The sequence below is a fragment of the Mesoplodon bidens genome, assembly GCF_964165515.1.
Source record: "Mesoplodon bidens genome assembly, chromosome: 1".
Taxonomy (NCBI): Eukaryota; Metazoa; Chordata; class Mammalia; order Artiodactyla; family Ziphiidae; genus Mesoplodon; species Mesoplodon bidens.
Genome location: NC_138176.1, coordinates 214,856,452 through 214,882,374, shown reverse-complemented (window position 1 = coordinate 214,882,374; position 25,923 = coordinate 214,856,452). Strand labels below are relative to the sequence as shown.

The 25,923-nt window shown below is 37.2% G+C and overlaps 1 protein-coding gene across 7 annotated transcripts in view; it reads right to left on the bottom strand.

The window, feature by feature from the left end:
- The window catches only part of BANK1 (B cell scaffold protein with ankyrin repeats 1), a 336,673-nt gene that overhangs the window by 293,540 nt on the left and 17,210 nt on the right, over positions 1 to 25,923 (bottom strand). For all 7 annotated transcript variants that reach the window (XM_081242858.1, XM_081242857.1, XM_081242855.1 and 4 more), the window contains exon 2: positions 7,075 to 7,473. In XM_081242858.1, coding sequence (XP_081098984.1) covers positions 7,075 to 7,453 — 379 coding nt within the window. In that variant the 5' untranslated portion in view covers positions 7,454 to 7,473. The remainder of the gene's footprint in view (positions 1 to 7,074; positions 7,474 to 25,923) is intronic.

Here is a 25,923-nt window from a genome sequence, read left to right as displayed (position 1 = left end):
CAGGCCTCTCACTGTTGTGGCCTCTCCTGTTGCGGAGCACAGGCTCCGGAAGCGCAGGCTCAGCGGCCATGGCTCACAGGCCCAGCTGCTCCATGGCATGTGGGATCTTCCCGGACCGGGGCACGAACCCGCGTCCCCTGCATTGGCAGGCAGACTCTCAACCACTGCACCACCAGGGAAGCCCTCATTGATCTTTTCTATTGTTTTTGTCTCTAATATATTTCTCTGATATTTATTATTTCCTTCCCTTCACTAATTTTGGGCTTTATTTTTTCCTCCTTTTCTAGTTCCTTTTAGGTGTAAAGTTAGCTCATTTATTGGGGATTTTTCTTGTTTCCTGATGTAGGTCTATATTGCTATAAACTTCCTTCTTAGAAGCATTTTTGCTGTATCCCAGATTTTGATACATTCTATTTTTGTTTTCATTTATCCCTAGGTATTTTTTATTTCTCCTTTGATTTCTTTGATGACCCATTGGTTGTTCAATAGCATGTTGTTTAATCTCCAGGTTTTGGGGGATTTTTTCTCATTTTTCTTTCTTGTGATTGATTTCTAGTTTCATACTATTATGATTGGAGAAGCTGCTTGATATGGTTTCATTCTTCTTGAACTTACTGAAACTTATTTTGTGACCTAACATGTAATCCATCCTGGAGAATGTTCCATGTGCTCTTGAAAAAAAACGTTAATTCTGCTGCTTTTGAATGGAATGTTCAATATATATATATCTATTAAGTCAATCTGGTCTAATGGGTCATTTAAGGAAAGTGTTTCCTTATTTCTTTTTCTGTCTAGATGATCTATCCATTGATGTAAGTGCAGTGTGAAAGTCCCCTACTGTTACTGTATTTCTTTCAATTTCTCTCTTTAAGTCCATTAATATTTGCTTTATATATCTTGTTACTCTGTTGGATGCATATACATTTACAAACGTTATATCTTCTTGCTGGATTGACGCCTTTAGCATTATGCAATGCCCTTCTTTATCTTATATCACAGTCTTTGTTTTAAAGTCTATTTTGTCTGATATGAATATAGCTACTGCAGCTTTCTTTTCATTTCCATTTGCATGGATTATCTTATTCCATTCCTTTACTTTTAGTATGTGTCTGTCCTTTCTTCTGAAGTGAGCCTCTTGTAGGCAACATATAGGTGAATCTTTTTTTTATATCCATTCAAGCACTGTGTGCCTTTTGATTGGCAAATTTAGTCTATTTACATTTAAAATAATTATTGATAGGCATGTACTTATTGCCATTTTGTTCATTGTTTTCTGTATGTTTGTGTAGTTCCTCTAACTTCCTTTCTTCTCCTCTTTCTCTCTTTCCTTGTGTTTGGTAGTTTTCTTTGGTGTTATGCTTAGATTCATTTGTCATTTCTTTTGTGTATTTACTCTTTTTTCCTTGCTATTACTGTGACGTTCACATATAAAATTCTAAGTAGGTGCCTTTTTAAGTTGCTAGCAACTGCAATTTGAACACATTCTAAAGCTTTATCTCTTTATCCACCCCCCCAACACACACTTAATACTTTTTTTTTTCCACTGTGACAAGATAATGGTTTATTACTGAAAGAAAAATGGCCTTCCAAATCCCAACACACTTAATACTTTTGATGACACATTTTACATCATTTTATTTTATGCATCCCTTAACTAATTATTGTAAATTTAGTTAATTTTCCTACTTTTGTCTTTTAACCCTCATTCTTTTTTTTGTATGTGATTGATCCACTCCCTTTATTTTATATTTACCTTTTCCAGTGAGAATTTTATTTTTGCATGTTTTCTTATTATTAATTAATGCCATTTCTTGTCAGCCTAAAGAAGTCTCTTTAATATTTCTTATAGGGTTCATTTAGTGGAGATGAACTCCTTTAGCTTTTGTTTATCTGGGAAACTCTTTTTTTTTTTTTTTTTTTTTTGCGGTACGCGGGCCTCTCACTGTTATGGCCTCTCCCATTGTGGAGCACAGGCTCCGGATGTGCAGGCTCAGTGGCCATGGCTCACGGGCCTAGCCACTCCGCGGCATGTGGGATCCTCCCGGACCGGGGCATGAACCTGAGTCCCCTGCATCGGCAGGCGGGCCCTCAACCACTGCGCCACCAGGGAAGCCCCTATCTGGGAAACTCTTAATCTTTCCTTCCATTCTGAATGATAATGTTGCTAGGTAGAGAATTCCTGGATGGGAGTTTTCTCCTTTCAGCACTTTGAATGTCATGCCATTCTCCCTTCTGTCCTGTAAAGTTTGTGCTGAAAAGTCTGCTGATAACCTTATGGAATTCCCTTGTATGAAACAAGTTGTTTTTCTCTTGCTGCTTTTAGAATTCTCTCTTTACCCTTAATTTTTACCATTTTAATTGTAATGTGTCTTTTGGTATGAGTTCCTTTGTATTTCCCTTATTTGAAACTCTCTGGATTTCCTAGGCCTGGTTGTCTGTTTCCTTCTCCAGATTAGGGAAGTGTTTCAGCCACCATTTCTTCAAATAAATTTTTGGGCCCTTTCCCTCTCTCTTCTCCTTCTGGGTTTCCTATAATGCAAATATCAATATTCATCTTCTTGATGTTGTCCCAAAGGTCCCTTAAGGCATCTTCACTTTTTAAAATTCTTTTTTCATTTTGCTGCGCTACCTGGGTGAGTGTCATTGTTTTGTCTTCCAGCTCACTGATTCATTCTTCTACCTCATCCAGTCTACTGTTGAACCCTCCAGTTTATTTTTCAGTTCAGTTATAACTTCTGTTTGGTACTTTCTTGTATTTTCTCTCTCTTTGTTGAAGTTCTCACTGTGTTCCTCCTATCTTCCCCTGAGTTCAGTAAGCATCTTTATGACCATAACTTTGAGCTCATTATCAAATATAGCTTATTTCCATCTCATTTAGATCTTTTTTTGAAGTTTGTCTCATCCTTTTTTTTTTTTTTTGCGGTACGTGGGCCTCTCACTGTTGTGGCCTCTCCCGTTGCAGAGCACAGGCTCCGGACGTGCAGGCTCAGCAGCCATGGCTCACAGGCCTAGCTGCTCCGCGGCATGTGGGATCTTCCCGGACCGGGGCATAAGCCCGTGTCCCCTGCATCGGCAGGCGGACTCTCAACCACTGCGCCACCAGAGAAGCCCTGTCTCATCCTTTTGATTGGAACATACTCCTCTTTTTCCTCATTTTGCCTAATTCTCTGTGTTTCTATGTAATAGGTAAATTAGCTATCTCTCCCAGTCTAGAAGGAGTGGCCTTACTGAGGAGACGTCCTGTGGGGCTTAGACATAGTCTTTCTTTGCCAAGAGAGCCACATGCTCAAGGGATGCCCCTGTGTGGGCTTTGTACACCTTCTTGTTGTGGCAGAGCCACACTGCTACAGCACACTCGTGGGCAGGGCTAGCCCTGGCCTGGCTTTAAGGACTAGCTGAGGTACAGGGGTAGGTGTGGCTCTCAGCAGGGTGTGCCCACTGGTGGTAACAGGTCAGGAGAATTCAAAAATGGCACCTACCAGTGCCAGCATTAGAAAGGTAGCCTGAGATGAAAAAAAAAAAAAAGCTCCTGCCAGTGTCTTAGTCTCTGTGGAGCATCCAAACTGGTTCCTGCCTCTCTGGCAAATGCTTCAGATGCTTTAAGATTAGTAAGTGGGTACCCTCTCCACTCCACTAATGGCCTCTCCATTAGTAAGTGAGCTTTTCGATCTGGTATTTTTGCACTGGTTTTCATGTTGAGTGCATTGTTTGGGAGCCCTTTATGAGCAGGTTTTCTGTTTCCTACAGTTCAACAGTTTTCTTGGACATATTCCCTGTTGAGCCAAGTGTACTGTCCTTTTACCCTTTGTTGTAGAGGCTCTGTTCATCCAGTTTTCAGGTCCCTTTCTTAAGGAATTATTCCATATATAGTTGTAGATTTGTTGGGTTCATGGGAAAAATTAGTTTAGGATATTCCTACACTGCTATCTTGAACCCTCCCAAATTTCAGATTATGTAATTTTGACAAGAATACCACAGTAGGGCTTCCCTGGTGGCGCAGTGGTTGAGAGTCCGCCTGCTGATGCAGGAGACACGGGTTCATGCCCCGGTCCGGGAAGATCCCACATGCCACGGAGCGGCTAGGCCTGTGAGCCATGGCCGTTGAGCCTGCACATCCGGAGCCTATGCTCCACAACGGGAGAGGCCACAACAGTGAGAGGCCTGTGTACCGCAAAAAAAAAAAAAAAAAAAAGAATGGTTCCAAAATCAGATTTCAAAAAGAACTAACAAACATAGCTTTCACTAAGGCTAGGGGCCATGCCTTTTTATATTGTAGACATGATGCAATAGTTTCAGGTAGAAGCATCTATGGAAGTGGTTTGGTTCCAAAAAGCAGAAAAAGTGAGGCTAAATGAGGAACTATATAGAAAAGACATATGTGTAGAAAGTAGTCTATATCTGTGAAAACAAACAGAGAAGTAAAGTTTTCATTGTGAGGGGGAGAAAAAAAAAGAACAAACAACAAAACCCACATTTTCTATCTCCCTTAGCTAGACCAAGAAAAACTCACTTTGTTCAGTGATACAAAAGAAAAACTGGACCAGCACAGGATCTATATAAACATGCTACGAGAGAGAAAGAGAGAAAATCAATTACACATAGAGAATCACATACTAAAAACATATTGCCATAAAAGAAGTGGAAAATTGTGACCAAACATTTCACCGTGAATTTTTAAAATGTAATGAATTGCAATCACCTTTTTAAAGCAATTATGTAGTGCAGAAATACAGGGTGTCAAGGTGAGGTTGGTAAGATAAGAGCAAGAAATGCATTGTAAGTTTCCAGGGCTCAACCAAATGTTACAACAAAAAAAGTAAAAGCAACATAAAAATGAAGGAGAAATTTGAAATAATACAGGGGAAGAGAGAGTACTGAAAGCACAAGAAAGTAGCAAGAATTGAAATAATAAATACAAGCTAAGCAAATGGATATTGATAAAGAATCAAAAAGAATTAGAGAGAAATTGTAGGGTATATTACAGACAAAAATAAATCCAACATACATGTAAAAGGAATCCCTGAAAAAGAAAACCATAATAATAAGATAGAGCAAACATTTAATGATATGAGTCAAGAAATTGTTCCTGAAATAAAAGAATATTGAATCTACATCTTGGGGCAAAGACCCCCTCAAAAGAAAGGAAAATAAAGACAAAAAGTAACCACATCCCTGGGCAAAACGGTCCCGAACAGTCAGCACAAGGATAACACTCTAGTGAAGTCACTAGTCTTCACATATAAATGAAGAATCCTTTAGTCTGCCAGGCAAATAAGAATTCCCTAAATTCTACAATGCTAGAAGGAAGAAGAGCAACATGGTCAAACTGCACTTCAAGTATAAGGCCAGAGACAAACACTTTGGAAGATGCAAGATTTCAGAAACATTGCTTTTCCTCAGGAATCTACTAGCGGTGACTTTCATCCAAGAGTTGGTTAAAAAACAATAACAAACTTGACAGCAATGTAAGCTCCTGTTGGAAGCAAATCCTCCCCAAGTGAACACTGGAACCTTCAGGGGATTATAGCTCCAGACAGCTTGACCACAACCTCTGGAGATACCCTGATCCAGAACCTCCCAGCTAAGCTGCTCCTAGATTCCTCAGCCATAGACACTGTGATAGCATCATTGTCTGAAGTTGCTAAAGTTTAAGGTAACTTGTTATGCAACAACAGAGAACCAAAACAAGGCTTAAGAAGTATTGAATTTGAAGAGGCTGGAATGCTGGAGAATAGGGAGAGGATTTTTTAAAGAGAGTTGCTGATGTGCTGTGAGTCCCACCATCCTCCACAGGGAAGACTGAGGGATATCGTCATCCTCAAGCAGAGGGACAAGGGTTTCTAGTAGAGCCTTTGGGACTGACAGGTGATCTCTGGCTTTACAGGACACCAAGACTCGTGCTAGACCCATGCTTGGAAATGACTAAAGGCAAGAGGCTGTGATGCATTGCTGCTCTGAGGGCAGGATGGTGGTGGCTCTATTTGGATTGGCTTGTGTGCCCAGAGTTTGTTACGGCAGAAGAAAAACGAATGATTTTACAGACAGATGTAGGCCAGGTGTGAGAAAGGGCCAGCAGGGAGATATCTCAGTGACTTTGACCAAAAGAAACATATGAAGAAGCTGTAGAAATTAATATTAAGACTCTATATGGGGTGGGCCACCACAACTAGGATCTTAGAGGACAGGAAACATTTGTCTCATTAAGGAACTGCAGGTGAGACACCCCCAGGGAATGAGGGATCTCCACAGAGCCCAGAAATATGCTCCAAGAAAAAGAGCCAGCACTTAATATGTGATGTGGCCAGGAGAAGCTAAGAACTCCACCTCTTTTCTGTGGGAGAGGAAACCCTAGCTGGAACACTGGAAGTTAAAGGCAAGAGGCAAGGTGAGAAAACCAGGCAAGCAGCTGAGCACAGCACCCCTCCCACACCAAGGCTGAAGCCCTGGGGGAGGGAGAAGCTTTAACACTAGGAAGCTTCAGAGTTTTGACTATTACATGAAACTAATTAATTAATGAACAGGTCCCTGTGTTCTGCCCTTTAACGCAATGCTTCAATGATTAAAACTAAATTTGTTATTTAAAATTAATGAAAATAACAGTATATCATACCACAGTAATGATATCATACAATTATCAGCACAAGGGAAATTCTACAGTTCTATAATAACTCAGACCTTCAAACCTTGGACTGCTACTGAGTGGTACCAATAGTAGGGTAGACAACATTGACTCAAGCCTCACTACTTAACTAAGAAATCAGCTTCCAGAACCAAACTGACATATAACCTAGCATACCATATTTGTTCTACCAAGTATGATCTCATACAGGCTGCCCTAAGAAATATAATTTTAAACCATTTTTTGAACAACTGATAAGCCTTGACTGGAATAAAGCTAAAAATTAAGAACCTTCATGCATTTTGAGGAAAGTGTAACATACCATTAAATAAAGTTGGCTTTCATTTTTCTTTTGTTAATCCCAACATCAGATATTCATTGATTCAAAAAACTTCAGATTTCTAATTATAAAAATAAGTAAATAAAAACAAACAAATAAGGTTTGGCAACACTACCTCTGAATATGATACTCTGGATTACAGAGATGTAGTCTTCAGGCTCCTGCTCAGTTGAGATCTCCCATCTGCCTCCAGAGATATTTAATAATTTGTAAAGATGATCTGAACTCTTCATCCCACACAGCAGAGTAACCACACTTTCTGGTGAATGCAGTATGTTTTCTAGAAACTGACATTTCTTTGAAGATAGGTTTTGAAGCAGGCTATTTGATAATATCAAAAGTTTACACTTGTAAGAGTTTAAACTTAGCAATTCCAAATCCCGAAGAGAATAATTCTCCAAGTGATATAACAGGATTGCTTCCCTTTTCACAACATGTGAAAAAACTTCTCTCAAGTACAAAGCCCATTCTTCAGCATCTTCTTCATATATCATGATGATGTCTTTTGCATTTTCTGGAAAGGAGAAAACAATAAATTAATTTTCTTATATTTGACATGCTAACAGCAGGTTATATTATTATTTTTCAAAGAATTAAATGTACTCTTTAGGGAATATATTAATTTGCTGATACCAGAGACCAATAATATAATTCATATTGTCCCCATCAGAATCCTATGGGAGTAAAGTAATCCTTCAGATGCAACACAGAGTTCATGCTCTGTGCAAGGGTACACTGTACTCACTGCACAAATGTTAATCTAGGAAGCTCAACAGAAATAAATCAGAGACCTTGAGATAGAATGGAAAGAATATTCTGTGGGATTAGGGATGCTGGGCTACTAGGCATGGCTCTGCCAGTAACCACAAAATTTTACCTAGATTATGCTACTTAATTCCTTTCAGCCATCGTTTCTTCACCAACTAAATGAAGGTTTAAAAAAAAAATAAGCCCTACCTAATGAATCGGATTATTCTGAGAAGAAATAAGACAATTTACATTAAAGGACTTTAAAATACTTCTTCCAGGTAAAGATGGGTACATCAAGAGAGATTACATAACTCCATGCCCAGAAAACCAACAAAATAAAAAATGTTTTAAAGAAAAAAATTCAATAGCAAAAACCAAATAAAGGGGGTATCATCTCATGCCATAAACTAAAAAGTTGTTGTTGATGAAATAAATCGGAGGTTCTGGTGAGGCAGTACTAATCCTAAACCTATCTCACACCCTAAACCAGCACTGATGAAAAACTTTTAAACCACCAAAACCACCAGGGTGGTCATGAATCTCTTCCCCAGCTGGAAACTGATCGGGGGTGTCTGCAGAAGCAGGAAAGGCTGAATCCTAAACAAGCCAAGGCTCAAAGCTGAGTCAGTAAAGCCAGTCAAATTGCACAGGAACTCAAGAGCATCCCTAGGCACTGGAGAGAGGCCTTGCGGACAGGGTCTCATTAGAGACTACAATCCACCACCTCCAACTTGAGAGTCACACGGACAGATCTTCTTCTCCTCCCCTTTTCTCTCAGGCCATAAAAACTGACTGGAATGTAGATTTTGTCTCTCAAACTATAGCTTGGATGGAAAATAAAAAGTAGCAATTAGGGAGGGGAATTTAAGGAATAATTTACCCACACAATATTAAGCAAATAGAAAGCCTAGACTGAGCTAAGAGAATCATGAGCAAGATGAAAGGATTAGCAATACAAATTCATAGTTACTGAAAGAGATGATGACGACAAAATTAACAATAATAATATGATCATCATAATAATGAAAGTTACACAGCATGAAAAGACTAGCAGAAATCATAAGCAGGGAAGAAAAACACAAGAACAGTCCTTCACAGTATTAAAAAACCACTGATTAAATAAAACCAAAGTTTAAAGACATATTGATTTGATATTTTTAAAAGAATCATTTGAAAGGGTATAACAAATAGATAAAAAGACAAGTTGAGAGCCAAAGCAATACCATTGCTCAGATAATAAATTAGAAAAAGCAATGACTAGATTAGACACAGGTAATATTTTCATTTCAGGCCTCAAAGTAAAGCTTCATATTTTCCTAGTAAACACAAAAAGAGAGAACAAAATTAAAGCAATTGGTGAAAAATCTGATATATATGGGTAAGAGCCAAAAAAGGAAAAGATTCAATATAAAGATAATCCAAAAACCTGAAGTAGAAGAGAACAAAAGATGCATTAAAAGTTTTAAAATATAATTTTTAAAATCCTTAAAATACGGAAGAAAACTGAAACAATTCTATGGAAAAATTGTTAGAGAAAACATCTTGATTAAATTTCACTTGGTTTAACGATTATTATAAAACCTCTACATATATCTAGGAAAGAAAAGCAAGTCATTCAAGAGGAGAAAAATACTAGGTTGGTAGATTTTTTCAGAGCACTTTCAAAGGCATATTATAATAAATTATAAAACCGCTCTTACAAAAATAATTTTATAGTGTATTCATACTACAGAATATTGCACAGCAATAAAAAAGAATGAACCACTGCTACATGCAACATGGATGAATCCAAAGATATAATGTTGACTGAAAGAAGAAAAAGTATATACTGAAGGACTGTATTTATTAAAAGTTCAAAAATAGAAAAAAAATTCATGGCAATACAGATCAGAATATTTGGGAGTGGGATTAATGAATGGAAGCAGATAAAAGGGAGCCTGCTGAGGTTCTGAAAATGTTCTATATCTTGATCTGAGTGGTTGTTACACAAAGTATACATATATAAAAATCTGTTCATCTGTATAACTTAGATTGTGCATGTAAATTATATGGCAATTAAAAAGTAAATTAAAATATCAGAAGAAAAAAGGAAGTTTAAGGATGGTAGCTATTCAAGAGGCATAGGGACTTATAACAGATGAACAGAGCATTTTGGGAGGGAGATCCAGAGAAAATAAAACAATCGTAAGATTGTATCATATATTTGAAAATTTGAGAAAAAATGCTAACAGAAGTTTGACAGTTCTGACTGGACATTTTGAAAAAAATTAAAGATAGGTACATTATAATCTTTTACATGTAAAATACAAAAGAAAGAAGAAAAATTAATTGCAGAAAAACAAAGCAAAACAAAACAAAAAAGAAAGCAGGAGCATTGTATACTATTTGGATCAACAGTGTGAATGTGTACATAATCATTGTATGGACTGGATATTTATGTCCTCCCCCAAATTCCATATGTTGAAATCATAACCTCCAGTGTGATGGTATTAGGAGGTGGGCCAATGGGAGGTGATGAGGTCATGAAGGTGGAGCCCTTGTGAATGGAACTAGTGCCCCTATAAAAGAGGCTCCAGAGGGGTCCCCTGCACTTCCTGCCACGTGAGATCACAGAAAGAAGTCAGCAATCTGCAACCCAGAAGAGGGACCTCACCAGAATTTGACCTGCTGGCACTGTGACCTCAGCTTCCAGAACTGTGAGAAATAAATATTTAATTGTTTAGGCCACCAAGTCTATGGTATCCTGTTAAAGCAGCCTAAATGGACTAAGACAATCATAATAATCTAAAATATGACTAATGATTTAACTACAAGTTGAGATTTAAATATACTAGAGAATAAAGAAAGAGTCTGATAGACTAATAGATTGAAATCTTTATCCAGCATATTACAGAAAACAACAGGTAATAGAATTAGCAAATCAAGAAATAGTAGTATAAATGCATCTTTTAGAAACATGGAATAGAACAACAAGGAGGGGGGGAGCAGAGAACTGCTGCTTTTCATTATAGGTGTTTTATCATTGTTCAATATGCCTGTGTAACTATAATCAAAATTTAAATAAAGAAAAAAAACCCAGTCAGCAAATAGAAGAACCAAAGTAAGCAAAATGAAAATGTAAAAACTTTGGAAAAAAGAACATGTGGTAAGTTGAATACATATACATATGGATCAAAGACTAAGAATCAAGGGGATTATGATGGCACTACAAAATGCAAATGTTAAAAATCTTGATGAAATGAAAGTATCCATAGAATGGGAAAACTGAGTATTTGTGGAGGAGAAAGTATAAAACACTAACATCATCTCTCATAGAATTCAGCTATTTAACACTGCCTAAATTTGAATAAAAAGTGACTCAATTCTTCTACTATTTTTTGTATCATCATTTTTCTTAAGCAACAATCAACTTGGAAAGTATTCCGAGTAAAAAAATTTTTATCTGAAAATGAACGTCCTTTGGTTTTACTTTATATTACTTTAAAATAAGTTATTTTATTTTAAAAAGAGCACATAGAGTATTTCTCACTTTTAAATAACCCTGCCCATCTACTGAAAATACACCATAGTTCCATTGACTGTTAGCAACAGTTGTATATGAGAGATAAAATTTTGAGAGAGGTATGATTTCCTTTTTCTTACTCTTCCATACAGCTTATATTTTTGTTGTAAAATTGTATTACTGTATAAAACAAAGTAATCATTCTTAAAAATTTAGTTTGTAAGGTATTATCATGAGTACAAAGAACAAAACACCAAAACTCTTATATTCCACACTTATCTTTCTCACTCTGGATATAGAGCATGTATTTTCTAGACCACTGATGTACCAATTACCACCACAATGATTTTGAGAGCTTTTGCATTTTTATTGAATTATATCTTTTCTCATGATATAAATAGTATCCCCAAGGAAGATGCTGCCTCCTTCAACTCACTGATTCCTACACAATGCCTAGCACAATTTTTTGAACAGATATTCAACAAAAATTTAAAAATAGATTTACATATACAGAATGAGAAAAAAATATCTGGCAGAAAACATATGGGAATCATACACGAGTTGTGTAGGAATCATCAGCATATTTCTGCTATTCTCTATGTAGTGTTTCACCTAGCTTCAATGCTAAATAAATAGTTATTGAACAAACACAAATATAGTGTCATAATTCAGTATTTTTATGTTTGAGGAACAACAGAGGAAGAGTTTTCCTTATATTCCATACAGCCAGAGTAAGCTGCTGTTTAGTCATAAAATAATTAGGGTAAATATAAAACTAATAATAAACTATTGAGTGCTTAAAATAAACTAGGACTCTTGTTGTTTTATACATATTATTTCACTTAATTCTCAAAATTTACCCTTTTAAGGTACTAATGTTACTCTTATTTTACAGATGGGAAAACTGAATCAGTACCGGAATTAGGACTCCAACGCAGGCAGTCTGACCCTACAGTCTGTACTTTTAACCTTTAACAGTAGAGGCCACAGTAACATTATCTAAAAGATTAAAATAGATTCTTTGCAGTGATATGAACTAGATTAGTCTCTATGAAGCAGCCTACAAGTTAATATCAAGTATGCAAAGTATGTGAAAGCTCACTAGGACTCTGGTTTCCCATCAAGGAAAAAAGAGGAAATAAACCATATACTCCAAGAGTATCGTTGTCTATGAAGAACTCACAGAACTTCCTTCCTGACTCTAAAACTTAAATCAATAAAATTATACATTAGGCTATGAGAATGTATTGAAGTACAGGATGAATACTGCCACATTATATGGTTGGATATCACACTACCATAGGAAGACAACCATAGGAAATCAATTCTAAAGACAATCATAACCTATCTTTCAAAACTTCCCAAGAAAATTAGACAGGAAGTCTCTCACATACTCTATGGCCATTTTTTCTTGTGCTGAAATTGTGCCTTCCTTTAAAATTTATATTTGACTTGTACTTAGTAAACTCTGACAGTTTTCAGAAACTAAGACTAGCATTAAATGTCAGCCCTTTCTTTTCTATGGATTAAATGATCTCAGGCTTTTACTCTTTAATTTTCTCAGATATTATTTATTGAGATGTTCCATGTACCAGGTATGTTCCTAAGCATTTAACATGCACTACTTCTTTTAATATTCATAAAACTGTATGGAGTTGGCCTTGTTATTTTTATTTTACTGATGATCACATTGATTAACTTGTCACGGTTATGAAGATAGTAATTAGTCTTTATGTTACCTTCCAATCTTTTTGTATGAAAGCATGTTGGGTCAAAATACAAAAAATTAATAAAGGGGCCTTATTCTAGAAAATGGCTTGGCCTTGAGTAACATTTACATTGTAGACTCAACAATAGTTCTCTATGATTTCTCAAGAGGAGCCTACTGGCCTTGCAATGCACTTGTTTTATACACTTAAACTAAATCAAACCTAAATCATTATTCTGCTTGTTTAAGGAGAGTTACTGTCATTAATGTTGGCCAGATTTTATAGGCTGTGAAATGAAACAATAAAGGATGAACCTGAAATATAGAAGCACGGAATGTTCATTCCTGGAAAGCGTCATCAAGATAAAGGGAAATCGTTATTAAAGATGCCATTAAGGTCTGCAAATAAATTATTTAAAATGTAAATCTCAAGTCTAGCAACGTAAAGGACAGCTTATACTACAATGGTAGGAGCAAAATAGATCTAACTACTATAAAGTGTTCTTTCAGATTCCATAATGATGCCTTATTTATTTATCTTACAAAATACTGAACAAATCTCCAAGCTTGAAGAAAATGTGTATTAATAACTGATATGAAGAACTGTTTTTGCTCTGAGAATGAATTATACTACATATTGCCAAAAGAATGAGACTGGCCGTATATCCAAATCCTTCCTATTATATATGCACAGCTCAGATTGGCAGATTTTCTTCTTTCTGAATAAGATCCCACCTCTTACCCATGTTTGAGCATAATGGAGAAAGATGGCATGATGCACGTTTTCAATATTATATTTTGCCAACTGGTAACCAAAGTGCAGAAGAAACAAAATTACAAAGAAATGAGTTATAGCCATAACGGACTCAGTAGTGAAAACATGAACATTAATCTTCATCTAATCACACACAAATATATATCATTACTCAAATTATATAGTAAATATAACTGAATTGGTCTTACACTCTAATTTGTACTCTAACTAGTACAACAGGGGAACAAAACTGAGGATTTTCCAAAGGTATTAAGGGAGCAAAATACACTATAACTCATATTTCTCCTCCAGGAAAGTTGATTAATTTCACTTATTCATAGTGGCAAAAAGTACCAGGTGTTTTCTGTATATTTCTGTGTAGCAGATACTGCTGATACACAACCCACATCTTCCTGGCCCACTAGCTTCAGCTTGATGCTCAGCTATTAAGCACGCTGACCACTTCCAACCTCTGCTCTGCTGCCTGAGGACTTTCTCTGGAGCTGAGGGAGCTTCCTCAGCCCGTGTGTCTGCCTGGCAGCTCAGAAGTGCTGGGGATTTAGTGCACGGAGGGCTGGGAGGCAACACTCAGTCAATGAGGGATGGAAGTCAAGGTGTAAACAGGTCAGCTTCCCCATCCCTCAGTGGGACAATTCTGAGGTTTGTTCTACACAGTAATTAGAGGATTCCCAGTGGTATTGAATTATAACTGCTCATCACATTATTCTGCTTATTAAAATACACAGTATCCGCTTTTCTCCCTTTCTTGTCTCACATTCCCAATTCTGTCACTAGTGCTTCATGGACTCATCTTTAAATAAACTGCTTGTACTCATGTCCATTTCTTAGGGTCTTCTTTAGGGGAAATCTCTATAAACATACATGTTAATTAACTTAGTTCTTCTTTTCAAATACAGGAAGGTACCAACACATTTTAAGATTACACTTTTCAGCTATGGTGAAGAACAACGACCAGCAAAAATTATTTTTATACAAATGCAGACCTTCCCCTTTCTTTTTCCTTTTCAGATGCAAATAAATGCTTCTATGCTTCACAGAACAACCTTGAAAGAGAATTTTTTTTTCTTCTTTTCTGTAGAGAAAGCATGGCGTGAACTGTTACAGGATTATTTTGCAAAGACCTCCTACACCTTCATATATAAACTACAAATGTTCAGCTCCCACCTCTATCACTTTTTATCACTAATACAAATTGTTAATAGTTCATTTAAAGAATTATAAACATAAAAGATACTAGATCTGTAAGGAGGTTTTAATATGTTTCAAACTTACTTAGTTCAAATTTATGGAATTCTATTTCTGCAATGTCCATACCCTCTCCCTCCTTTTACTGCCATTATAGATTACTGAATTGGACAACACTGACCATAAGGCAGCCTATTATTTGATATTCCTCTAAGAAAAGAATACTGTGATCAAATAAACTATGATATATTACAAATTGTAAGATGAATTCTGATTTCAGAGAATTTGACTAGCCTAAAACAAAAACACATTATCAGAATCAATTAAATATGGGAGTAGTATCATCTCACACAGTATCTTAGGGGCTTCTCATTTCTCCAATTCACACTCAAGAATGATCTCCTGGGACTTCCCTGGTGGCTCAGTGGTTAGGAATCCACCTGCCAATGCAGGGGATACAGGTTTGAGCCCAGGTCTGGGAGGATCCCACATGCCACATGCCACAGAACAACTAGGCCCGTGCACCACAACTGCTGAGCCTGAGCTCTGGAGCCCGCAAGCTACAGCTGCTGAGCCCACGTGCCACAACTACTGAGGCCCGCGCGCCTAGAGCCCATGCTCCGCAACAAGAGAAGCCACCGCAATGAGAGACCCGCACACTGCAGTGAAGAGTGGGCCCCTCTTGCCGCAACTGGAGAAAGCCCGCATGCAGCAACGAAGACCCAACGCAGCCAAAAATAAATAAATTTATTTAAAAAAATATTGAAAAAAAAAAAAAGAATGATCTCCTTAGGACCTGAATATTTTCTGTGATCTCTCCAGACTGATTTCTTCCCTATGGATTCCATCACCCAGGCTCCCATGCCCACTCCAATGGAAAGCACCATCAGAACACCAGAAGGTGAGAGAAAGGAATGATAGGGTTATTTATTGGTCCTGTCACTCACTCCCCCATTCTAATTTTAGCAGTGGCCATTTTCTTTTGTGGCTCTTCCATGGCCTTTCTTCCGTGGTTCCAATTTTCATGCATCTCTAGCAACCATCTTTCCTCCACTTCCCTCACTGGCAGAGTAAAGGACTCCTTGCTTATTCTTCAAATGCTTCACTATCCCTCTTTGGGTTCTTCAGCCCTGCACATCTTAATAAATAATCACTTTATTAAATTTTTTCAGTTAAAAAATCTTTGATGGTGGCACTGTTTCTTGCTGGGATCCTAATAAATACAGGTACTAGGAGTGACCGTAGGAAACAGACTCTATAAGATGGATTTTGGAATTGGATTGCTTTCCTAGTTGTGGAGAACACAAGCAAGCCCTCATCAAGGGAAAACAGTACGCTGGCAATTTATGGCATGCAAAAGCACCACAATGACATAATGGTATAATTGGATGGAGTGTCAATGGAGGGGAAAGTTTTAGGAGATAGAGCGTCTGTGGTGGCAATAGGGATTACAGGTATGGAGGGAGCTGGTATTTGGCGTCTCTGTCCTAGAGAGCATGCATTCACACAAAGACAGAGCTACAATTCCAGTAGCAGGCAAAACCCTCCAAATGTCCCTAGATCTTTTTTAACCAAGTGAACCTGTACTCCTTGTAAAAACAAATAAACAAAAACAAAATAAAATTAAAAGTTTTCCGGAACTTCACTTGAGGCAATTGCCTTACAAGCTATGTCAACTTTTCTCAGTAACCATGCCAGCATCCCTCACTGATTGCCTTTAATAGCAGTAACTAAAGTTAGATCCCATAAATGAAAGGAATATTCTAGAGAAACTATTTCAAACACAGAAATTATTACAGGGCCTTGCCAATATATATCAGCATGAGTCTGGAAAGTATGTATGGAATGGATTTTAAGAGTTATTAGACCAAGGAGGGCAAAACAGAGGACTGAATCCAACTGAACTCATCAATATGAATATTGATATTCATATTGATATTTGATATATTTATATATTGATATATGAATATCAATATTCATACAGGAGTCAGAATGTAATGTGTTATCTCAAGTACCTGAGTGGCATTAACAGTCGATAGAATGTATAATTAAAGCTTGGACTCTGTAATGGCCTACAATCAATGTGATGACAATGCTAGAACTTGCCTACCATGATGGTGAGAAGAGGTCAAGGAGGCATATTTTTTCCGTAAAGGGCTAGATAATAAATACTTTAGGCTTTGTGGGCAACATAGGATATCTTCACTTTCTTTCTTTGTCCCTTTCTTTCTTCCTTCCTTTCTTTCTTCTTTCACCTCTTCTATCTTTCTTTCTCCCTCTCTTCCTTCCTTCCTTCTTTTCTTCCTTCTTTTTCTTCTCCTCCTCTTCTTTTTCTTTTCTTATAACTCTTTAAAGTGTAAAAACTATCCTTAGCTTACAGGCTCTACACAAATATGCCACCAGCTGGATTCTGCGTGTTGGCTATAGTTTGCTGACCCTTGCTCTAGAGTATTCTGACATTCCCTTCACTAAGCATTAAGAAATTCAATCACGAGAAGCTCTGTACTGTCTGTCCTCTGTAGCCTGTAGACAATGATGAGAATTGGACCTCCAGATTGAACTTTTTGATGTCAGTGGGGGAATAATGAAGTCTGGATTGGTAGAGAATAAATGGCAGCACTTCATTATTACAGGCAATTTAAGTAATCAAAGCGTTTTTCACTGCAGGGATCTGTTATGGTAACTAATTGATCTGAGGGTCCTTAGGAATAAAATATCTGCATAGCCTATGAAGGTTCGATTTCACCTTTATAAACAAAACCATTCTAGGTTTGAGTGCAGAAACTGACTTAAGTTGCAATTGTGGAGATTCACAGCCTTCTATCTGGTTTATAGACTCAGAGCCCTTTAACTTAGGGAAGACCAAGTCCCTGTGAGAAAGGATTCTTCTTCTGTGCTGCTAAACATGTATACAACAAATCTTTTCCCAAGCATTCCCCAGAGACTTGCAGCCATGTATACTACCATTTTCATGGACCCAAAATGCCCAACAGAACACTGGTAAAAGGGAATTTATGGAAGTCAGGTGTAATGATAAATAACTTCTTGCCTTGGGGGTGTATCTAATCATGGTTCCAGTGGGCCCACAGAGATATCCTGTGGGTTTTTAAAGCCTGGAATGTATGTGGCAATACATATACATAGCAAATGGCAGAATCCTTACAGAGAATGAGGATATTTTGGGAGGAAGGGAAAAAGTATGTCTCTGGAACTGTTAAACCTCAAAATAGTAAACTAAACCAAATACTACGTGCCTTGGGTCTGAAAATATATCGGCACTAGGCCAAAGTGAATGGTTATTGCATTACAACCCTGGAACCCATGGTCGTCCCTGGAAGAGAATGGTGAAAGGAAATTCTCCCAGATGGCAGAACTTTGGGCAGTATCTCTCACTGTCCACTTGCTTTGAAGAAAAGGCCTGAACTATGGATCTACTTTGAGTAAAAGAAGAAAGAGTAGAAAAGAATATGCTCATTTCATTAACCCTAACTAGGTTACTAATTAAGAAAATATATCTTGGAAACATGAGACTACAAGTTACTTTTTCTCCATGCAGTGATATCCTTATATTCTTTGTGGCTTATACAAAAGCAAGTTAGATATACACCACATTAGCCAATGCAAATTTTATCAATAATAAAGACAATATTCGATTTCCCCTCTGCTTTATTTTTTTTGTCTTATTTCTCAGTTGCGTAATAACTTAAGCATTGAAGAAGGATATTTATTGTTCCATCCCCAACTCCATCCTCAATACAAGTCCCTGACGTTTTTTTACTGAAAAGTGGCTTTGTCACCCATGTTAAGCAGCCCAGCCCCCAAGCGCAGAAACTGTTTTTAACCATACAGTCTAGTTGTGTTTTATCAACAGGATGCCACAAAGACCAGTGACAAAACCAGACTGAACTGGCTAGATTCAATATAGTGGGCAAAGCAGGCTGCAAGTCACTGCTTTCCTAGACTTCATTTCTCTCTGTGTTTCCATACCAACCCCTGAGAGCTAAAGGACACTTTCCCTGATTTACCTCTGTGTTTGTTTCAAAAGTACCTGGTGTTTGGCAGAGATGTTTTGCAGCTGTACGTTGAGAGATATATGCTTTGAGAGATATACAGTGGTCAACCGCCCGGAACCAGCTCTGACTTGACCACAGGGCCGTGCCTGCACAGATGGAACCTGAAGGTGTCTGAAAGTTACCTTTGCTTCATTACCATGCTACGATCTCTGCCCAAAGGAGGGATTTGTGCTCTGCCAGGCACAACAGATGCCGTGTTTACACACGGAAGTAACTTGGAAGCCTGTGTGCGCCCAGCAGCCCCCAGCTACCCCCAGGAAATCTCCGCCCCTTTTCTAAAGCCCTGATGACCTGTCTGCCTCCTACCCCTTAAAATTCCCTGACTCCCCTCCCGTCTCTCTAAAGGGGAGAAGGTGCCTTTAGAGCATGAGCTCCCCTTCTCCATTCCCATTCAAGCCATTGAATAAAAGATGCAAGAGGGAAGAGATATGGGAACATATGTATATGTATAACTGATTCACTTTGTTATAAAGCAGAAACTAACACACCAATGTAAAGCAATTATACTCCAATAAAGATGTTAAAAAAAAAAAAAAGCCTGTCTTGCTCGCACCAAACTCAATTTCGTTATTGGCAGCTGGAACCCGAGCAGGAAAGAATTCGCTGACCCAAGCCAGAGGGGCTTCAAGGCAGCTACAGGGGAGCCTCGCAACTAATCAGGTAACAACGCTTGATTGTAAATGTGCCACATTTCAAAGTAACATACACTGAAATTCTATTCAATTGTAATAATATACAAAGCGCATTCACATGAATATTACGATATGTTTTTTGCTATTCATAGTGTTACAGTTTTAAGAAAAGTATTTTAACTCAATTTAAGTCAGAAACAAAATTTTAAACTTGAGAAGACACAAGTTAGAAAGTTTGAGAGAGTTGCCCAAGGTCACACCAATGGTAGGTCACAGAGGCGGGCTTAAATCCACATCATCTACTGCCAACTCTGATTTGGGTATCAAAGCACACTGCAGGCAATGTTACTGAGAAAATGAAATAAAACTGCAGTCCTTTCCTTGGGCTTTTCAGTGGACAGAAGCACATGATCAGTTGATCAGATTAAAAAGAGAATTGACTTCAGTTTCACTGGCAAATCTAATTTTGCTGTCCTCGTTCGGAGCAGGAGAAAACTGTGTTGGCATTCCCTTGTTTCTTTGTCTCCCTCACTTCCCATCTCTACCTCTTCTTTACAAAACACAAGATGGTGGCAATGGTAGGAAAAAAGAGCCATGATTAATTAGCCATGGCTAATCATGGCTTGAGAGCAATGACCAAATAGTTTATAATTTTCTTTCTGAATTCCTTTCATGAAAATGAATGCGTTTTTGTCACTATTACTGAAGTATATAAACCAAGGACACAGTAAATACACTCCATGTCCTCAATCTTTAGTGGAATCGTGCAACTTAATCATACTGGCAAGTGTTTATCAGAAAGACACTAATGTCTTTCAACAGTTTTATTATGTGTAGAATTACATATAAGGTCAAAATATAAGAATATAACTGAGTAAGAGCATACATTTAGCAAAACCCTCTGTGGAAAGTTTATCTTAAAATTCACATTCTTCTGTGGGCATTGTAAAATATCTTAGAAATGGCTAGAAAAGTAGAATACATGGACATACTGAAACAAAGAGGAGAATCAATTTCTGCTCATTCACTGAAAGCAATACCAGCAAGCATATAGTCCCCCACCCCTTCCTGATGTCTGCATCCTCCTGTGACCATTCTTGACCAGAAGGGAAATAGCAGACAGAGCAAAGTATGTCTCCTACCACTTGAGGAAGCAATCCAAGGTCTATCAGGGCATATGCTCACAGTAAACATGAGTTCTGTGTAGAGATCAAACAATTGCAAGTGATCAAAATACTGGGGGGCCTCTGTCAAAGTCCTCAACTCCATTACAGCACTTAGTAACAGCCACACTGTCCCATTGCAACTTCATTCTTTTCTCATCAAGGGCCTACTTGCCTCAGATCCACTTTGGGAGTTTGATAAAATCATTATTTCCTGGGACTGGTACCCAGGAAAGAATCATCCATTGTGCAGCTAAACACTGGGGAAATTCTTATGTCCACTCAAGTTTGAAAATTGCTGTAGAGTCTTTTTTATGCTGTTAGTATTTCTAGTACCATACTTGATAATTACAACTCAAGTTTTGCTGATGTAAAAAAAGAAAATGAAGATTTTAGTCTTTCCTAATGAGGAAAAAAAAAATCCAAGTGGCTTATAATGTTATTTACTAAGGAACTAAATGCATGTGCGTAATTCAATTCACTAAAATCATAAACTCGTTTGCTCAAAATCTGTCTTATTTTACCAAAATGATTTTTGTTTGTCATATGAGGGCCAAATCACTTATTTCCAAACAAAGAACACAATATTTGAAATTATGTATCTAAAATTTAGATTGCAAATTCTGAAATGAACATGATGTTTATGATGTTTATCCAAAACTATAAAAAGTAATATAGATAGTGATCGGGGCAGATTTTATAATATAATGTGTGCTTAAGTAAAAGCAATTTTAAGAGTATTCTACTTCATACTTTTATAAAAATTGCTATTTTACTGTTATTAATTCTCATGTACCAGGTGTCATATTAGGAAAATTAACAGCCTAGAACTCAGGCACTAACCAGGTTACAAAAGCTAACATTTAAAAAATTAATGTCCAATTACTTTACCTATTGCTAACATTTTGTACAAGATTGAATTCTAAACTCTTTTCTGAACTGAAATAATGAAGCATTGAGAATTCCTGATGGAACTGCTTTCATTAATATTCAACATTTGGAAGTGTATAATATAATAAGATCTATGTATAAATTCTTATAAAAATGTAAACTACTAGACAAGGAAAGATGATTTTAGAAAATGAAGAACTGGGAAGAATTATTACAATTTTTTCTATATTTCTTCTCTCATTAAAATGTATAAGGATACCTGTCCATCAAAAACTGAAGCTCTATATCATATAAAAGTTTTAAACACAGAGCTATGTCAAGAATATATGAATATAAATGTTTTACATTTATTCTTAAACAATTTTAGTAATCTATTTTATGTATTGAATCTGGTTGCTTAATTACTTACACTTAAATATAGTGTAGAGAAAAAGCTATTCAAATACTGAATTTTCCCTTATATTTTTTCTCTGAGCTTGTAAGAGTAAGATAATATTAGTATCTAAAAATTTTACCAGTTGAACTTGAGGAATTCCTGTATATTAATATAGCTTAAAACTGTAAGCAAAGTTGAAAATCAGCAACAGATACTTGAAAATATAGACACAGTTGGAGGGTACAGTTCTTTCATTGGAAATTCGTAGTACTTCTGGACAGTCATATTTAACAAGACATCATCCTTACCCCTCAATGATCCTGATCCTCACTACTCTAACATTTTATAGTTCTCTCTCATCACCTGGATTTTCAGATCAGCTATTTTGAAATTCAACAGGCTAATTTACCACTATTATCCATAAGTACCATAATGTTGATTTAAAATGCCTCAATATCAATTCCCTAATCATTTATACTTTTTATATGTTCACTTAAAAATCATTTAATGATTATTATAAAAAACAATTGTTCAGGCGCTTCCCTGATGGTCCAGTGGCTAAGACTCCACACTCCCAATGCAGGGGGCCCAGGTTTGATCCCTCGTCAGGGAACTAGATCCCATATGCCGCAACTAAAGATCCCACATGCCAAAACTGAGACCTGGCGCAGCCAAATAAATTTTTTTAAAAATTGTTCAGATTTTAAGAAATATAAAGATTATGAAGCATAATTCCTACCCTTAATGGGATTTATGTACTAAAAAAAGGAAATGGATCTTTACAAGTTACCTTAATACAAGGTAGTTTATTTTAGTATTTCATTAAGACTTGTGGCTGAAGAATCCTCTTATTTGTCCTAGGGTTAATTAGAAACACAGTCTTGGAAACAAAGTGCCAATAAATCCTTAAGTATCATAAAATGCAGGATTGAACAATTTACACATCCAAAAAAAATCTAAATTTTACAAAGTCTCTGACATAAAAAAAAATCTGAAAATGTATCATGAATCAATATGCAAACCACTGTGAACAGTATAAAACCATACATAAAATGTGAGCTCTTTCACATATGTACACACGAACTTACAATTCCAGGCAAATATTATCAATACTTATTTCTTAGTGAAGGGCTGTGGTACACTATAATTTTATTCTTATCTTATTCTCTATTTTTCAAATGTTCTACAATTTACTTTTACAAGAGAATACCCCTAAAACTATTCCATATGGTTCTTTTCATGGCAAAATAGCCTGACACCAACCCAATTTTTATCATTAGGAGAAAATGGCATCAAAATAATTCCCTACTAGTGTTAAAAAACGGTTCATGTTCTCGGATGTTAAAACAAAGTGGGAGCATAGAATAACATTAGGGACCTTTTACAAGGAGTGCCCATCTAAATCAGTTGTCTTTCAGTCTATATTTGTCCTCTGAGGGGTTGAGATGGAATAGAGCTTTACGTATTGAAAGTAGAAGGCATCTAGCACCAAGCCTAGCAGAAGTTTAGTGAAATATTTCAGGAACAGTCCACACTCCATCATTTTAAAGTTCTTCAACCTGGTTAGGTTGTTTCTTAGTTAAATTATTTCCATTTCTTTACCTGAAAACGTGGAGATACTGACCCCAAATTCCTAGAGATAAAATACTAAATCTGAATGCCCGGTTCAGGCCTGGCATCCAGCAGTCACTGATATGCATGGCAGTGGATGATGACGATGATGATGATAATTATAATTATAATTAAGGCTACCAAAATGTAATGAGTGCCTAATATGTGCCAACGACTGTTCTGGTGTTTTACAAGCACTGATTTCTTTTAACCTCATTGCACCCCTGTGAACCAAGTGCTCTTCTTACCTCATTTTGCACTTGTGGTGGCTGAGGCACTGAAAAAGTAAACACCTTGCAGAAGTTCACGTATCTGTACTAGTAAAAACTGTAATAGCAGCAGTAGCCAGTAGCATTAACAACAAGGATTATTAAACTGGTAAAAACATCGAATGGGAACAAATAATAATGGAGCTTTCTTTTTCTGTTTCTCTATTAAAACAACAGTGAATTCCAGAGAGATGTTTCAATAATGAATAAGTATCTATCTTACCAAGGATGACTACTAAAGGGTTACACTGATATCATGTTTTATAACAGCTAATTTTTTCATGGTTACATCCAGTGTTTTAACTAGGCTGATGGTGTATGAATGTTTGATGGATAGGGTCTTATCTGTGGTATTCATGCAAAGAATACAATCCTTTGCTCCTGTTGAGTCCACCTGTGTTTAGAAATCTGTATTAGTTTCCTATTGTTGCTGTAAAAAATTACCACAGACTTAGTGACTTAAAAGCCACAGAAATTTATTATCTGACAGTACTGGAAGTTAGAAGTCTGAAATGGGTCTCACTAGGCTAAAATCAAGACATAGGCAGGGCTATGTTCCTTCTGGAGGCCCAGAGAAGAATCCATTCTTTTGCATTTTTCAGTTTCTAGAAGCAATCCACAGTGCTTGGCTCTTGCCGCATTCCTCCATCTTCAAGCCAGCAACATTGGGCTGAGTCCTTCTCATGCTATTGGGTTGCCCAAAAAGTTCGTTCGGGTTTCTCCATAAGATGTTACAGAATACAGTACGTGTCTCCAGCAGCAAGAGACATGCCGCCTTGTTCTTTCACTTATAAGGACCCTAGTGAATATACTGAACCCACCTGGATAATCCATGACACTCTCCCCCTCTCAAGGTAAACTGATTAGTAATCTTAATTTCATCTTCAACCTTAATCCTTTTTTGCCAGGTGGATACCATATTCACAGGTCCGAGGATGAGGCTGTAGATATCTTTGGGTGCCATTACTCTGTCCACAACATCTGAACACTGCTTTCAGCTCTGGTTCCATCCCTCCCTTTCCCAAAGCCTTCTGAAGTAAAACAGATAGATGTACGTGCAGGTATACTTTCTGCTTCTCCTCACCCAGTGTTTGTAGGATAACCTTGATTAAAAAGCTTAAAAGATCATTGTTTAAATTTCTTATTGAGTCAAAGCAAATGATACATTAGAAGAATTTTCTAAGAGTCAATTAGCAGGGGTTTGAAAATTCCTTTGAGGATGCAAAGCATTAGGCAGAGGCAAATTATTAGCCTTGCTTTCTTAAAGTACTCTACTGCAGGGATTTTACAATATGTTTTAATCACATATGTATTACAGCTTTCATTATTTTAAATACCCCGACGCCTTCATTAAAGACATTTTTTCTAGCATTTCATTGTAGATATTTCACTTCCTATTACTTCATTCATCTCCAAGGACCTTGAAAGTAGCAAAACTTTCTAAATTTTTATGATCATCGGTTGGAAACTGTGGTTGTCCATTCGATCACTTGTAAAGAATGTTTCTAAGTGGATCTACTAATAAGTAATGATATCTTCTATGTCCTACATGTTTCTATTAAGATGACTTTCTATATACATGGCTACTTTTTTTTTTTTTTTTTTTTTTTTTGCGGTACGCGGGCCTCTCACTGTTGTGGCCTCTCCCGTTGTGGGGCACAGGCTCCGGATGCGCAGGCTCAGCGGCCATGGCTCACGGGCCCAGCCGCTCCGCGGCATATGGGATCCTCCCAGACCGGGGCACGAACCCGTATCCCCTGCATCGGCAGGCGGACTCTCAATCACTGCGCCACCAGGGAGGCCCTACATGGCTACTTTATTGATTAAAAAATGGGAAATGTTCACATCGGAGGAATATCTGCCTGACATGGATATATATATGGGTTTGTGTGAGAATGAAATGAGTTTACTTCAGAGAGGCATACAGTGGTCAAGAGGCCAAGCTTTGGGGTAAGGCTGTCATGAGGCCAAATTCGGCAAATAATTAACATCTCTGAGCTTGGTTTCCCCACTTGTAACATTTGGATAA